Source organism: Bos grunniens, chromosome 6, assembly GCF_055505025.1.
Source record: "Bos grunniens cultivar Pamir isolate PY7600 chromosome 6, Bosgru_T2T1.0, whole genome shotgun sequence".
Lineage (NCBI taxonomy): Eukaryota > Metazoa > Chordata > Mammalia > Artiodactyla > Bovidae > Bos > Bos grunniens.
In genome coordinates, this window is record NC_141170.1 from 18,005,146 (window position 1) to 18,022,550 (window position 17,405).

A 17,405-nucleotide genomic window follows, 5' to 3' on the forward strand; every position below is an offset into this window, starting at 1 on the left:
AAAAACTTAAGTTTGCTTAAGCATTGCCTGAGCAAAATATACAGTTATTTTACAAACATCTTCAGTAGGCAGTTACATAGTCATCTCTGGGTGCAGGTAGGATGGCTGTTCAAGCTTGTGTTGTTAGGCTTCTCAATTTCTAATCTATCTCCAGTTTTTTAAAGAACATGGATCTTATTTAACAGACATCAGAGAGTAACTGTAAGCGCATGATATCAGAATTCCAGCAGAAAAACATTAAGGAATTCCTGAAGAGAACAGTTTATTTGTTCTTTGAGATAATTTAAAATTTTGTGTCAAGTTAACAAACAGACTACCCTCATAAAAGTACACCCTGTAGAATTGATTTGTTATTGTTTGTTAGGTACTTCCTGCGCTATTTGAATGTGATTGTAAGAAACATGATATCTGTTGTTAGAATGTAAGAAACATTTCTATTACAAGGATATTATGTTATATTCTTTCATTAGGATCCTTGGAAGAAAATTTTTATAGTATGAGGAGTAGAAGTACTTTCTTAAGTATGTGTTTTTCTTACCCAAGGACCTCGTGGACCATATAATTCACTAGGTTTTTTCTCCTGTGTATTTGATCCAAACTTCGTGACTAAAATGTGGTAAACATAGAAGTCTTTTTCCAGTCCATGTGCCTAACCTTGATTTTTTTTAAAATTTGCTTATTTATCTTTTTTTTTTTTTTCTTACTTTTTGTTTATTGTGCTCAGTCAGTAAGACGTATCCAACTTTCTGGGACTCTTTGGTGGACTGTAGCCCACCAGACTCCTTTGTCCATGGGATTTCCCAGGCAAGAATATTGGAGTGGGTTGCCATTTTCTCCGCCAGGGGATCTTCCAGACCCAGGGATTGAAGCCACATCTCCTGCGTCTCCTGCACTGACAGGCGGATTCTTTACCACTGAGCCATCTGGGAAGCTTTTGTTTAGGTAGCATGGAAGGACACAAATTATAAAGAGTTTCTAGAATTTGGTTGTACAGGCAGGCAGCATGTAAACCACCATATTTAGGGAACATCCCTTTAAAAGGCAGGGTGCTGGCTTAGCAAGGAATACAATGCTGAGTGAGATATATTTCCTCCCTTTTAGTGACATTTGAAGAGAAAATAAGAATACAAAATATTGTTTAATATTTTAATAGAGAGGTACCATTATAGTGTTAGGAGACACAGAATTCCCTTTTAGCTATAAAGAGATTTTTAAAAAATAATATTCCAGACGCATCCAGTTATATAGCTATTTTAGTACTCTTTCTTTACGTGTTACAGTCTGTTCAGGTTTTGTTTTCTTATTGTCTTTGCTGAACCTTATCAGTTTAAGAGTGATTTATTCTTTTTTAAAAAATAATTGTATTTATTTTTGGCTGTGCTGAGTCTTCGTTGCTGTGTGGGCTTTTCTCTAGTTGTGGCGAGAGGGGGTATTCATTGTTGGGGGTGTTGGCTTCTCATTGCAGTGGCTTCTTTTGCTGTGGAACATATACTCAAGGGCCTTAGACTTCAGTAGCTCTGACTCCCAGGCTCTAGAGCACAGGCTCAATAGTTGTGGTGCATGGGCTTACTTGCTCAGAGGCATGTGGGATTGTCCCAGATCAGGGATTGAACCCGTGTCTCCTGCATTGGCAGGCAGATTCTAATCCACTGAGTCACCAGGGAAGCCCTGGTTTATTCTTAAGTACATTTATTGTAGATTTTTTTTAAGTATATTTAATGACCTCATTCATATTCTTTATTCGGATCTTTTGGCTAACTGTCTTGTTTTGGGAATTATTGAGGTTAGAATTTAGAAAGTCTGATATACAAGTTTAGTGAATTCTTTATTTTAGCCTAGGACTTAGCGCTAGATAAGTCCCTGCTTTTTACCCTCTGATATGTCTCTTTTTTTGCCATCAAAGGAATTTACCACTTTTCTCTAATTTCTTAATTTAGATTTCTTCAGAGAAATTATATTTTCTTAAGTTTATTAGTAAGATTAATTCAAATTTGATAGATAAGTGATTTTTGGGTTTTAGATTTCATTTATTTACTCATTCATTCCACAAATTATTTTACATACATAAGGAAATGTGGCTAGGTATGATTTATTGAAAGAGTTGTATTTTAAGCTTATTCAGATCCAAAATAACTGTGCAAGCATATACTTTTTTTAAACTTGATTTTCAAGTCACACCACACTTTTAAAAGCACACAGTAGAAGAAAAAAGTTGACAGGGCTGTATTAAAAATGTCTTTGTCATCCACAGGTTTTTGGAAACGCTCCGCCAAATACAATGACAGAAAAATTTTCTGATCTGCTGCAGTTCACAACACAAGTCTCACGACTGATGGTGACAGAAATTCGAAGGAGAGCATCAAACAAATCCACAGGTATTTGTCACAGAAACCAGCAAAAACTGATTTATTTGAAGGGACAGTTTGGTAAAAGTGCTATTAAAACCAAGCAGAAAATTGACCCACTTCTAAGCTCAGAGGTTTTAATACCGTTTCCCATTCCCTTTCTTACGGTCACATGCTTCTGTTGGTATCAGCACCTTCTACTCTTAAGTAAAGTGGGTCTGCTTCCCATGGACCACTGCTACCCCAGCCCTCACCCTTTTAACACACTCTGTTTCCTTCTGAACAAGATCCAAATTCCTAGCATGGCATTCAGCACACACTCAGAGTCTGTAGATACACACACACACACACACACACACTCTCACTCACTCACTCACTCACTCACTCACTCTCTGGGAATATACACACGGCGTGCACGGGTGTGCTTGCCTACCCTTTTCTATTTCTTGTTATCTTTTTCTGTTATATTTCAGTGTATTTCAACCAAACTGAGTTGCTTGTAGTCCTGTGTGTGCTTTTTTTTTTTTTTATCCCTGTGATGCATCACTGAGGAAGAAGCATCTCCCCCATCCCCCTATCTTAGTACATCTAAACCTCAGCTTGAATTAAGTCACACTTCCTAGACAGAATGTTTCTTGACTCCCTTAATCAAAGAAACATTTCTCCCTTCTTATCTGTTTAGCTTCCCAAGTGATGTTTATGTATGTATCTTTCTAGTAGACCATCTTTCTTTCCAGTAGACCGTAGCCTGCAGTCTTTACCACAGGCCTTTACACAGTAGGCCTTTTGTAATCACTGCCCGAATAACTGTTCTTACTCATAATTAGGTAATTTTAAATTTCATAAAGTATTATTCCTTCTAATCAGGATTCAAATACGCTGTTGTGGTTGTGATTACCATTAGTCATTTTCTAAAGCAGCAATATGTTTGAAGGATTTTACCTTAATTTTTACCTCGTTGTTTTGGTTTTGTAGCAATTGTTTGAGTGATTGCTTTCCTACTGAAGCATTAGACCAAGAAATCAATAATTTAAGTTTTGCTTCTACTATCTGTTTGGAACATCACTTACCTTTTCCATCCATCGAATTACTATTTTCCCAATAATACAGTACTGCCTTTGCTATATAATACTATTTTTTAATTTAGTTTTAAAAGTATACAGATGCATGGTTTTAAGGGTCAAATAGTTATAGATTTATTAAAAACAGTATCTCCCTTCCACCATCCTGGTTCATCCTCATTTTTCACTCTTAAGATGCAGTGACTTTTTACATCTCTTAATTGCTTTTGATATTTACTTCTCTGTCTGTAACATGCTTACAGTAGGTTCCCTTGATTTTTCATATTTAGATTCTATCTTCTGACTTCCCACAAGAGCAGTGAGACTGTTAAGCTCACCACCAGTACCCCACAAATGCACACTTCTATATCCCCATATCATTCTATCACAATTTGATTAGCTCGGTATTCATTATAATATTGTGTCTGAAAACACTGTGCAAAGTTGAGCCATATGGTATACTCCAATTACACTGCCTTTCTTGAAAACTTCTCCACCTCTATCACTAGTTAATCATTGCCTTTTTTTTAAAAAAAAAAAAAAAGCAAACTAGGTTTTCTACATTTTCATTAATACATTCTTTCTCCCCTACTCCTATGTTTTTCTGAATTTCCCCTTAATATGACTGGAGGCGTCATATGTTCTGTCAGTTTCATCTTCTTGCAAATAGCTCTTCCAGAACATTCTGCCTGCTTTGATCTGCAGTAGTTGCTCTTTTGGCCAGCTGGACGGCTGTCATTTTTACATCTTAACTCACAGCATCCTGGGATGTCTTTCCATTTCTTTGAGATAGAGACTTGGTTTCCTGAATCCCACGTCTTTTTTTCTCAAATCAACTTCCTCATTTTTGGTAACGTATCTTTTCCAGCAGCTTCCTGAGAAAAGATGCATTACAGTTATCATTTTTGATTTTGGGTTTTTTGTTTGTTTGTTTTTTAGAAATCTGTGAATGAAACTTTCTTTGACTCTTGCTGTGTAAAATGAGTTCCTTCCTCTTATCCAAGGAAGGTGATAAGTTTAGGGTGACCAGCTTTCAGGTACCAGGGCTTCGAACAGACTTTATCATGTCACATAGGATGGCTTTGTTGCAGAAAGGGGGAAACTCAGAATCAGGCTTCAACAGGACAAAAGAAGTCACAGATCCATCACGCTCATTACCTCACAGAGAAGTGTGCATGGGATATTCCACCTGCCCAGAGCATAAATGCAGTCTTAATGGCGAAGAAATGCGAACTGTGATCTAAACTTTGAGTTTTGGACCTGAGTCCTTCCTTATTCGATGTTTGTAGGAGTTGTGTGAGAATGCTAGCTGTTTAGTTCCAAGATATTTGGGGGCCCAGAGGAAATTACAAGCCCTCCTACAGAGAATAGAAGCTGCGAGGGTCCTAGGATGTTGAGCTTGGGTACAGCACCTCTGGGAGCATGGGCAGTGGTAGGTCTTAGCTGGTCCTTCTCCAGGCAGCCCAGGGTGATGTCTCCAGGTCATTTTGGAAAACCTCATGGCTTGCATGACATTTATCCCCCTTTCAATGGATACCTCAGATTCTGGATTAAAAATCATTTTATCTCAGAATTTAAAAATCATTTATCCATCATATTCTAGATTCCTGTTCTCCTGTTGAGAAATCTGAAGCTATCTAGATTCTCAGTTCTTTCTCTATGGCCTTTTTTTGTTTTTGTTTTGATTCTTTTTTATAGAAACATTTAAAATCCTACCATTGACCCTCCTGTTCTAAAACTTCATGATAACATGCCTTGGAGTGGACTTATTTTTGAACATTATGCTGAGTACCCTGGACCTGGGAATACATATCCTTTAATTTTGGGAAAGTTTCATGAATCATTCCATAATAATATCCTCCCTTCTCTTTTCTCTTTCTTGTCAGATGAACCCCTAAGTCTCTTCCTTTCATAAACTCTATTTGCTAAAAGAGCTTTTCAGTTTTGCCATTGTTCCTTCTATGAGTTTGGTTTTTTGTGACATGATACTTTTAATTTCTGAGAGGTTCCCCCTTCCCCTTTATTGGTGCTGTCTTAGCTCTCTGAGTGGGTTTTTTTGTTGTTTATTTTTTTAAGATTTTTTTTCTTCCTCACTAGTCTGTTTCTTTCAGGTTTTTGTTGTTGTTTAGCTATTTTTGTCTCAGTCTTTTAAAGAATGTCCTCACATGTCTCACCCTTGGCCCTTTGCTGCTGTATTAGACGGGAACCTTGGCAAATTGCCAGGTAGCTTAGCAGTTGTGAGTGGAGCCTGCAGCAGTGGCCTCAACCCAGGGTCATCTTGCTGAGCCATTCTCTCGACCATCTTTCCCTTGAGCTAGACAGTCCCTGGGAAAGTATGTCCAGTCTTTACTTAGACAGTATATGTCTGACTCTGAACACTTTAGAAGCTAAGTAGGAGAAAGATCTGAGGACCCTCAACTTTTAGTACATGAGCTTTCTACTTCATCTGTGACGCACGCACAACTGTGCTTGCTGTAATATCATTGTCCCCCTTCCACCCCAGTCCAGACACCCTCTGTTTTTCCTTGAGGTGACTAAGTACTGAGGTACTGAGTACTGACTGGACTGAGGTACTCCAGTCCAGTACCCACACAGTAGCAAGGATCTGGGCTCTGGCTGCTGTTACACATACTACTACTTCACCAATCCTTCTGTCCCACATTCACTTTTGCTTCTAAAGGTGCTTAGTGCCACCAGTTCTTTAGCCTCTGGAAAGTCCTGTTGTAGTTAGTTGCTTTTGTATTTTCCTTGCTATTGCTTTAAGATTCGAGAGTCTGCTAAATCAGTTACCACTAAATTCTCTACTGTTTTAGTATCCAAAATGTTGTTTTCACCTTTCCTGTTTTTTGGGGTTTTTTTTTTTAGTTCTTATGGGTTTATACTTTTTACGAAGTCCTTTTAAACAACAGTTTCAGTGGGTGTGTTAGTTTGCTTGGGCTGCTGTAACAAAATAACATAACCAATAGCTTAAACAACAGGAATTTTTCGTCATAGTTCTAGAGGCTGAAAGTTTGGAATCATGGTGCCAGCATAATTGGTTTCTGATGAGATCTCTCTTGCTGGCTTGCAGATGGCTTCTTTTCCCATGTGGCCTCACCAACAGAAGAGAGAGAGTTCTCTGCTGTCTCTTCTTATAAGGGCATTATCCCACCATGAGGGCCCCACCCTCCCGAAGACTGAACCCAGTTACCTCCCAAATGCTCCATCTCCAAATTCCATCACATTAGGGGGTTAAGGCTTCAAATATGAATTCTGAGGAGACACAATTCAGCTTATAGTAGCAAGGTTTCAGGATGGAAAAGAGATCAGTGCATGTGCTCAACCTTTCGTCTTGACAGGGGGCCCATTATAGAGTCTTTGGAGCAACGGCCATGAAAGTACTTTTAGATTGAGAACCAAAATGTCTTATTAATCAGAAGCAGTGCATTATATGAATTGATGCATAGCTTTTAAAGTGAGACGATAAATAGTTTAAGGTAACTTTTCTGTCTGTCTGTTCGCTTCTTCCCCAAAATGGAGTTGCATACTTTTTTTATCTTTATCGATTTCAGTTGCTCCTATGGAAGTGAGAAGTCTGTCTAAAATATAAGATTTGTGTGTCGTATGCCTTTTTGACTATTTTAAATAGGTAGTGTGAAGGGAAATTTCTTAGTCACATGTTGACTCCAGTCATTGCCATTTCTTTCTGGTGTGATGTTTCTAGATTAGAAAAAAAAATTCCAGAGCTTATTTATACTCTTGTCTGTTGCTGTCTTTAGGAATACTTAATCTGCGTGTTTGTGGAAAAACATTTTTCTGCATTGGAGATTTGTTATTCCTAAATCTCTTTACAATTTTATATCTGTAGGACTATTTTTTAGAAATAATGAAAAGTATCTCAAATGGACAAGAAAATGTCTCATTGTTAATTACAGTAGTCGTTACACAACCTTTTTTTCTTTTTTAACTCTATTTTGAAATACTTTGGAACTCACCAGAAGTTGCAAAATAGTACGTAGAGCCCCTTTTTCCTTGCTTTGTCCACTTCCTCCACTGGTGACATCTTGTTTGCAGGTATTTTATGGTAAATTTTTTTCATACTTTGTAATTCCATGTCATTTTTAGTTTTAAACTCTTGAAATTAATTGCAAATTAATTTCAAAATTAACTTTAAAAATTAATTTTGAAATTAATTCAGAATCAGTTAGATTCAGTGCAGTTTTGTAAGTTTTACTTCCAGAAGAGAAACCTTTTCAAATCACCCTATTTCAATTGATCTTTTGTGCTCTGTCTCCATACCAGTTGGTAGTTACTCAGTCATCTTAAATGCTTCCTTTAGAGCTTCCATCATCATCTGAAAGTATCATGTTTATTTAGTTATTTAACTTTATTGTATGTTGTGTTCACAACTTTATGACCTAAAAGAATGCATGTCATAGACTTATTGTTGTTTAGTCGGTCAGTCATGTCCGACTTTGCGACACTATGGACTGCAGCAACCAGGCATCCCTGTCCATCACCATCTCCCGGAGCCTGCTCAAACTCATGTTCATTGAGTCAGTGATGCCATCCAGCCGTCTTGTCCTCTGTTGTTCCCTTCTCCTCCTGCATTCAGTCTTTGCCAGCATCAGGGTCTTTTCCAATGAGTCAACTCTTTGCATCAAGTGGCCGGAGTATTGGAGCTTCAGCTTCAGTCCTTCCAATGACTATTCAGGATTGATTTCCTTTAGGATTGACTGGTTTGATCTCCTTGCAGTCCAAGGGACTCTCAAGAGTCTTCACCAACACCACAGTTCAAAAGCATCAGTTCTTTAGCACTCAGCCTTCTTTGTGGTCCAAATTTCACATCCATACATGACAACTGGAAAAACCATAGCTTTGACTAGATGGACCTTTGTTGGCAAAATAATGTCTCTGTTTTTTAATATGCTGTCTAGGTTTGTCATAGTTTTTCTTCCAAGGAGCAAGCATCTTTTATTTTATTTTATTTTTATTTTTGGTATTTTTTTAAAATTTTATTTTATTTAACTTTACAATATTGTATTGGTTTTGCCATATATCAAAATGAATCTGCCACAGGTATACATGTGTTCCCCATCCTGAACCCTCCTCCCTCCTCCCTCCCCATACCATCCCTCTGGATCATCCCAGTGCACCAGCCCCAAGCATCCAGTATCGTGCATTGAACCTGGACTGGCGACTCGTTTCATATATGATATTATACATATTTCAATGCCATTCTCCCAAATCATCCCACCCTCTCCCTCTCCCACATTAATTTCATGGCTGCAGTCACCATCTGCAGTGATTTTGGAGCCCAAGAAAATAAGGTCTGTTGCCATTTCCATTGTTTCCCCATCTACTTGCCATGAAGTGATAGGACCAGGTGCCATGATCTAGGTGCTCAATAAATTTTTTACTGACTTTGCCATAGGATTTCTCTGCTCCCTCTCCCTCCCCATCATGCTTTGAAAATTGGAGGAGTGTTAGAAAAGCCAGCTAACAAGAGAAAAGCATAGTTTTAGAGTATCTCCTAAGTTAGCCTTGAAATAAGAACTCTTGCTATTGGAATCTTTCTTCTTTTCTTTCATTTTCAGTCTTGAACATTGGAAGTTGGATCAATGTTGTTATCCAAAGTACTTTCATGGAGATTTTTTTGATCTTTTCCTAGGAAAGAAATTCTAGATTTTGAGGTGCTAGGTGCATCCTGAATCATTCTCTTCTTGCATATCCTGTTCTGGTTCTCTGATTGATTGATCAGTTGATTTTTATTGGTAAAAACACATAACACGAGATGTGCCCTTTTCACAAAATTTTACATGTACAATACAGTTAATTGTAAATACAGTGTTGTACAGCAGGTCTCAATAACTTTTTCATCTTCAGTAGCTGTGACTTCATACACATTTATCAGCAACTTTGCTTCCTCATCCCAGCCTTTGGCAACACCATTCGACTTTCTGCCTCTGTGAGTTCAGCTGCTTTCAATACCTCACGTAACCTTTTTTAGGAAGTTATCATTGAAAGTAATTTTGTTAAGATATACATGCACGTAATTTTTGTCCAAAAAAAAGGCAGGTAGAATGAACCCTCTGTTCTTCTTTTGAAGATTGGGTCTATTTCTTGTGCGTCAGAGTAAGTTTATTTTTCCAGGACTCCTCTGAACTTGGTGTGAAATACTTATTTTGTTTGTTACCTAATCACCTTTCACATATCAAGTCTTTTTACCAGATCACTTCCTAGATGCATTATAGATATATCAGGAGGAACCATGCTTATCAGCAATTCTGTTGTTTAGACCTGTCCATCAAAAGTTAGTAAAAGGTAAAAGTTTTAGGTAGATCAACATGCAGAATGAGTACATGGGCTGATTTGTAATACATTAGTCCTCTTCTCTTAGTCTCTTAATTTTGACTTAATTATTGACTTCCTGTAGTTTTGTTAAAAATATGTAGTAACTCTCATCTAATTTGAAAAAATATATACTTTTGTGGCCATATTGTGTACAGGGCATGGCTTAAGACTTTCCTCTGTCTCTTCTAGTTATTTGTTAAGTTCAGCCTATGCAGCTACTTAATTCTTAAGGTGCTTAATATCACATGGTCGATTTACATCACTGCAACAGAAAATTCCCACCTGTGTAAAAATAGTATCTTCAGCTTATTATTAAGGGCTTTGCTGCATGCTAGGTGCCACTGTTACGCCCAGTAATGCAATCCCCACTGGGCAGCAGCCCAGTGATAGAGAAGCCAGGGATGCGGACCTCAGTTGGCACCTTGTCCAGCATCTTGTGGCATGATTAGTATAATGTAGTGAATCCCAAAGTAGACAACCTAGCCTTTTTTTTTAAACAGAAAAACAGTGTGTCCCGCTCTCCTCCAAGGATTTCAAAGCCACAACACCTTCAGGTAATTTCATTCCCAAGATGTGATTACGTATTATCAGATGGAAAGATGCATGGAAGCTATGAGTTCGAATACTGTTTTCTCACTAACGTGAAAGTGGGTTCCTTTTTTTTTCCAGAATGGGGGATGGTGGAAAGGGGTGTTTAGGGCTTGGTTACATTATTAATGAGAGAAGTGTAATAGTACTATTGATGTGCCTCACATTATCATCCTGAAGCAAAAGTTTGAAAATAACTATGCTTTAAATGGACTTTAAAGGAACATATTACTGTATTACTACTAACACATTTTGTGTCCGCTTGTTCTGAATGCTGTTTGATTGAGTTTACTTGTATTTTCTCAGTGTAGACTGGGAACTTATATTTCCTTGAAAACTGCATTCTATTCTTTCTTAATCTAATAATGAGCTCTATTAACTCCATTTCTGTAATTTTTGACTATATGCATTGAAATGCAGCATGAAAGCTAAAGTTTAAATCAAATAATTGGCAACTCTCAAGATGGGCTAATACTAATATATTCTTTTCATTAATTCTTATAATCTTAAGTCAGCATTTAAATTTGCATTTGTTAAGAATTAGAGAAATTCGTAGTTCATGACAGTAGTAGTAGTGTTAGTCATTCAGTGTGTCCAACTCTGTGACCCCATGGACTGTAGCCCACCAGGCTCCTCTGTCCGTGGGATTCTCTAGGCAAGAATACTGGAGTGGGTTGCCATTCCCTTTCCAGGGGATCGTCCCGACCTGGAGATCAAACCCAGGACTCCTACATTGCAGGCAGATTCTTTACCATCTGAGCTACAGGGAAGCCCCATAGTTTGTTATACAGCATTTCTTTGACTAGGAGTGTTTTTCTTTCAGAATTTTAAGAAATTCTGTGGTTTACAGAGGTTTAATTTAAAATTACTTTCTAGTCTACATAGTTATTTTAAAGAGAACACTAAATATTACATACTTTTACAGTGAGCTTCTTGACTCATTTAAAATAAAAGCTGAGAGATCCCATTAAGTTGTTTTGAATAGCAATATACTGAAATTCTGCAGTTCATGGGGTCGCAAAGAGTCGGACATGACTCAGTGACTGAACAACAAATAACTGAAATTAATAGGTGAGAGCAAATTAGTTCTTCTGAATACATTTGTTATGTAAAGATAGTTTATTTGTCAACAGGAGTTTCCAGCCTCACCCTGTCATTCAGCCACAACTACTATCCAGGCTTCTTTGTGCTCAGTTGCTACTCAGTTGCGTCCCACTCTTTGTAACCCCGTGGACTGTAGCCCACTGGGCTTCTCTGTCCATGGGATTCTCCAGGCAAGAATACTGGAGTGGGTTGCCATTTCCTACTCCAGGGGATCTTCCCAACCCAGGGATTGAACCCACGTCTGCAGTGTTTGCTGCATTGGCAAGTGGACCCTTTACCATTGAGCCACGTAGGAAGTCCCCAGAGCTTTTGAACACTCCTATAATTCAAAACTAGATAACACCATTATATGCTATTGCTGAGGTAACTCATCTTCACCACCTTTTTCTCAAAAAACAGCAGGTATTATTAAGGTGGTAAAATTGTTAAATGGATGCCTTGATCCTTTTCAAGGTTTATTTTCCTAATTAGTATCTCATTCAGTCAATTCAGCAATCTACTGAACTGTTGTAATCTTTAATAACAACATTTTTGTAAATACATTGTCTTTTTGTATCTTGAGGAATATCTTAATGTTCATCATCAATGAAAATAAAGGAAACCACACACACACTTATAAATGCCAATAATCAGATATATGGAATTGTTTCAAACCAAGAAACATTTTTGGTATTTTGTATCTCAAAATAAGCATTGGCATTCATTGTTGGTAAAAAGGAAATAGCAGCCCACTCCAGTATTCTTGCCAGGGAAATCCCATGGTCAGAAGAGCCTGGCAGACTACAGTCCATGGGATTGCAAAGAGGACATGACTGAGTGATGGAACAGGTATGCACACACATTCAAAGGAAATGAAAACACTAATTTGAAAAAGGATCTGCTCCTCTATGTTCATTGTGACATCATTTACAACAGCCAATTGGAAAATACATTTGTCCAATCTTCTTTTATTGTTAATAGTGTTAAGTAATATAAGTGGAATCCAGAGTCACTCAAATTGTGTCTTGTCTATAGGTTTCTAGATTCTGTACCAGGAAGATAACTTCCTTTTTTAATGTAGGTTTAGTTCTTCAAAATCTCTTTTCTGCCTGTGAAAGACATAGGTAGTGTTGACAAGTTGGTTTGTTAATCAGTGTTTGTTTTTTTTTTTTAAATGAACTAGAAATCTATTACATTGGTTTAACTGTGAAATAATCAATTTGAACGCTGCAAGTATTTTTTTTAGGGTATTGAGTTATCAAATAGAATTGCACAATTTAAAACCAAAGTTGCCTGGTTTTGAAGAAGCCTAAGAAATGAAAGCATAGCATGTCAGCTTTTGATTGAGAATTTTAGCCAGCTGGGAAGAAGCTCCTCACATGAGCATTTAATTCCTATCAAGGAAAGACTCCTGTTATATGTAATAGCAGATGCCTGGGTCCGTTGTAGGCTTGCAGGAAAAAATTTGCAGGTTAGTTTTTACCAATTACCTTAAACCCTGATAGCTTAGTTGGTAAAGAATCCACTTGCAATGCAGGAGACCCCGATTCGATTCCTGGGTCAGGAAGATCCACTGGAGAAGGGATAGGCTACCCACTCCAATATTCTTGGGCTTCCCTTGTGGCTCAGCTGATAAAAAATCCACCTGCAATGCAGGAGACCTAGGTTCAGTCCCTGGGTTGGGAAGATCCCCTGGAGAAGGGAAAGGCTACCCACTCCAGCATTCTGGCCTAGAGAATTCCGTGGGCTATATACTCCATGGGCTTGCAAAGAGTCAGACACCACTGAGTGACTTTTACTTTAAACCATGATTGCTAAAATGATTTCTCAGTGGTATTTTGTTTTCTTCTTTCTCTACTTAATCAGCTTTGAACGCTGCTTTTTATGTATTACTCCCCCTTTAAATCCAAATTATCCAAACCTCCTAGTGTTCATGAGAAGTTGGATTCCATGTGTCCTTCTTTGATCTCCCTGGGTTGTTTATTCACTCATTTAACAGGTATTTATTGAGCCCCTACTTAGTGTCAATAATGCGCTCCATACAGGGGATCAGGCTCTGAACAGTGCAACCAAGGGTCGACTCCCATGGTTTTGTTTTCTAGAGAGGGGCAAGAGACTAAATTAGTGAGCATGAATACAGTAACTTCAACACTTATGAGATACTGAATATCAGAAGTAAGCCAGGCTTCAGTTGACTTCTCTTTTCCAGTAAAAATTTTTTTATCAATGTCTTTATCTTTTACAAGCTAGACAGCCTGGATTTGAATATAGGTTCTGTCCCTGACTAGACAAATTACTTATCCTCTCCATTTCTCAATTTATGTTGCAATAAGGGGTAGCTCAGTCGTTAAAGAATCTTACCGCAATGCAGGTGACACGGGTTCAATCCTTGGGTTGGGAAGATCCCCTGCAGAAAGGAATGGCTACCCACTCCAGTATTCTTGCCTGGAGAATCCCATGGACAGAGGAGGCTGATAGGTTCCCAATCTGTGGGGTCGCAAGAGTCAGACATGACTTAGCAACTAAACAACCACCTCCACCAAGGGGTATAATAATAGAAACTAACTTACTGTGTTCTTGTAAAGATGAAATGAATTAATCTACAAATGCTTATAACAGTCCTTCTTATACAGTTAAGAGTCAGTACAAATAAGTAGCTAAAAAATTTTCCCTTTAAAATGTTCTTTCACATGGGAGTATATAAAGATGAAATATGCTGAGCGCAGTTTTATACATAAGTCTCATATTATTTCGTTATTGAATAAAACTCTTTTATCTTGATTGTCTTAAATGGAAGAAAATAATACCTCTAAAGTAATCTATGAGTGAGTGAAGTTGCTCAGTTGTGTCTGACTTTTTGCTACCCCATGGACTGTAGCCTATCAGGCTCGTCCGTTAATGGGATTTTCCAGGCAAGATTACCAGAGTGGGTTGCCATTTCCTTCTCCAGGGGATCTTCCCGACCCAGGGATTGAACCCAGGTCTCCCGCATTGTAGGCAGATGCTTTACCATCTGAGCTACCAGGGAAGTCCTAATCCAAATTCTATTTATTCTCTATCCTACATCTTTATGATGTGTGTTAAATATACATTGGTAACTTAGCATGTTGGCTTAGAGTGAACAGATTGGATTTATTTTCTGACTTTAATTCATCTTGTATATCAGTATGAAAATTAATGAACTTTATACTGATAAAATTAAATGCATGGTTTGAGGTTTATCCATTTTCTCTTATCCTTAAAATTATAATCAGCTAAATTGACTTTCAGAGATTCTTCCAACGCTACAGTTCTATGAATGACTCCCTCATTGTTTCTGTCCCCTAATGTCAGCTGCTCAGGTCACCCCTTGTTTGTCTCACTGAGCGAACCTCCTAGTTTGTTTGCCCCATCAGGTCACCCCTTGTTTGTCTCACTGAGCGAACCTCCTAGTTTGTTTCCCCCATCAATCTCTTTGCCCTTCTAGTTTGTCATGCACATCACTCTAGATTAATCATTTTAAAATAATCCTTTCATCATGTACTTTGTTAAGGAAACTACATTCACTCCCTCTTGCCCAAAGAGTCAAGTACAGACAGCCCCTTAGCTTACCTTCCTTCAAAAATAGGTACTTTCTATCACTGCTATTGATATTAGACAATATTCTCAGCATATGCTCTTCTAGAATGTGAACGAACCCTGTGTTATTACAGTCTTTATCTTGATTATTCCTCTGGCCACACTTTGATTTTAAAGCAGTATGCCTAATCTCTGCTTCTTTCCCTTCCTCTGGTTTCCAGACAGACATGTACTTGTTTTCCAGGCAAATTTAACTCAAATTTTCCTTCTTCCATGACTATTTTTGACTAGTTTGTGACATAGTTTTTCTTCAAATGTATCAGTTGACTTTTATTTTTCTGTACTTATACGATAATATCTGCATATACCAATAAAACTTTACTCTAACATATTTTACATATGATTTATCTCCACCTAATGATTTTCCTTTGGTTTTATAGAGGCTGCAAGTCGGGCCATAGTCCAGTTCTTGGAAATCAATCAGAGTGAAGAAGCCAGTAGAGGTTGGATGCTTCTGACAACAATTAATTTGTTAGCATCCTCTGGTCAGGTGAGACCTTGCTTTTCATATTTGAAGCATCTCTCTTTATCCTCTTGGGATTTTGTCAAATTAAATTTATCATCATATCTAAGTAAGAATTTATGATAATCATTGTATTCTCCTCTTTCACCTTGCTCATTTTTCTGTGCTTCTCACAAGATCTCTGTAAGGAAGTTAACATTTCCATTTTACACATGAGGAAATGCTTAGGACAGTGTTTTCTGTCTTTGTCATTAGAGTGTGTGGTTCTGTTTATACAGCACACTGGGCAAAGAGATGAACTCCCTGCAGCTGGATGGAAGGAGCCCAGGAACTCTGGCTCCCCAGGCCCGGCCCAGAGTTTCTGTAACCCGTGTTAGGGAAACTTTGGCTCAGAAGAGTCATCTGAGATTCATCCAAGGTCACTTAGCTATTTTCAGGATAATATGTATTACCTTCCCACGTGATTTATTCTGGAGTTTGCTTTTTCCCCCCTTTAAATCAACTTTAAGCATCTGTCACGATACATATGGCACATAGTCATTTATGTGCTGTTCGAATACCTGATTTGTGACCTGTGCTGTTTTGGGGATGAAGGAAGTTTATTCAACCTTCTAAAATCTGGAGTAGAATTACCTATCAAAGTTCATACCAATCTTGAGAACGACTTTTGTGTAAATTACAGTGGGCTTTCAAATACCCCATGGATCACAAAAGTAAGTGTGACATTGATCAGACTAGCATGACAGGCCATGAAAGAAACAGTGCACATTTCTTGGTAACGATGTCCTGAAACCAGTTACTAGCCCGGAATAATTACTAGCCCACTGGAATAATTACTAGCCCACTTGAATGTTTTTCTTTTGGAATACCCTGTTTCCCTTTTTGTTTGCTGGATTTTGTTTTGTTTTTTGTTTATTTTATATTGGAGTACAGTTGATTTATAATATTGTGTTATGATTTGTTTTTTAAAGCCGAAAAGGAATAAGACTCAATTTATCCTGATTTACCTAAGGCTATCCGAGTTTTACCTTAGTTTTGCGTAGAAGGCCCATATCCCAGGAAACCCCTCAGTCCTGCGCACGTGGAGATGTTTATTCACCCTGAGTACTAACCTTTCATAAGGTCCTGAAGTAGACCATTGTTTTCATGCATCTGTGGCCATATCAGATGGCTATCAAAATACCACTTCTGCTTGCTATTGATGATAGCTGTACATGACTCTACATTACTGTACCAAAATGTGGTTGGGCTAAGGATAACATGTAAAATAATAATGTTTAATTGGAATATATGTAAGTTTTATTCATATTTTCTGTAGATGTTCCGTTTTCCTTTCTCAATTGTGAGCATGGACTGTGCTCTACCATAACACCTAGAATATGGTAGAAAGTCAGTAAATGTGTATTAACTTACATGTGCACACATGGATAGACCAATTTATAAGCATAAGAAAAGAATCAGGAGAAAAGAATCACTTAAAAATTTACAGGTGTTGCCAGTTACCAGTTTGGATATCCAGTTTTACTTTCAATCTGTCTTGTCATAAGATGGAAATGAAAAGTGATGTCATTTTACTTGATACAAAGGGGCAACCAGCAATAATCTAACTGGCAAAAGAGATGTTTTGAAAGAAAATTCAGTGTTAACATTTTGAGCTGACATTTTGGTTTGCATCCTGTTTTTTGTTAGCAGCAGTGAGTTACAGAGATGACTGAAACATGGTCCTGAGTCAACAGGTAGATGACAGAGATGAAGTGGATGAAGCTAACACCATGAAATGCAGCAGGGGGCTGTATGTAGTAGTACAAAAAGGGAAATGCGGGAGTTGTAAATTTTGCAGGTGAAAGTAGGAGGAAAGATGAGGACTTAAGTTTCAGGTGTGAACAGACGTGTAAACTGAGAGTCACGTGGAGA

The 17,405-nt window shown here is 37.9% G+C and overlaps 1 protein-coding gene across 11 annotated transcripts in view; it reads left to right on the top strand.

Moving 5' to 3' along the window:
* Positions 1–17,405, top strand: part of WDFY3 (WD repeat and FYVE domain containing 3) — a 283,117-nt gene that overhangs the window by 103,734 nt on the left and 161,978 nt on the right. For 7 of the 11 annotated variants that reach the window (XM_086407523.1, XM_086407528.1, XM_086407526.1 and 4 more), the window contains 3 exons: positions 2,252–2,375; positions 10,240–10,293; positions 15,409–15,518. In XM_086407523.1, the coding sequence (XP_086263649.1) occupies positions 2,252–2,375; positions 10,240–10,293; positions 15,409–15,518 (288 nt within the window). The remainder of the gene's footprint in view (positions 1–2,251; positions 2,376–10,239; positions 10,294–15,408; positions 15,519–17,405) is intronic. The other 4 variants (XM_086407527.1, XM_086407531.1, XM_086407533.1 and 1 more) reach the window with 1 other exon arrangement.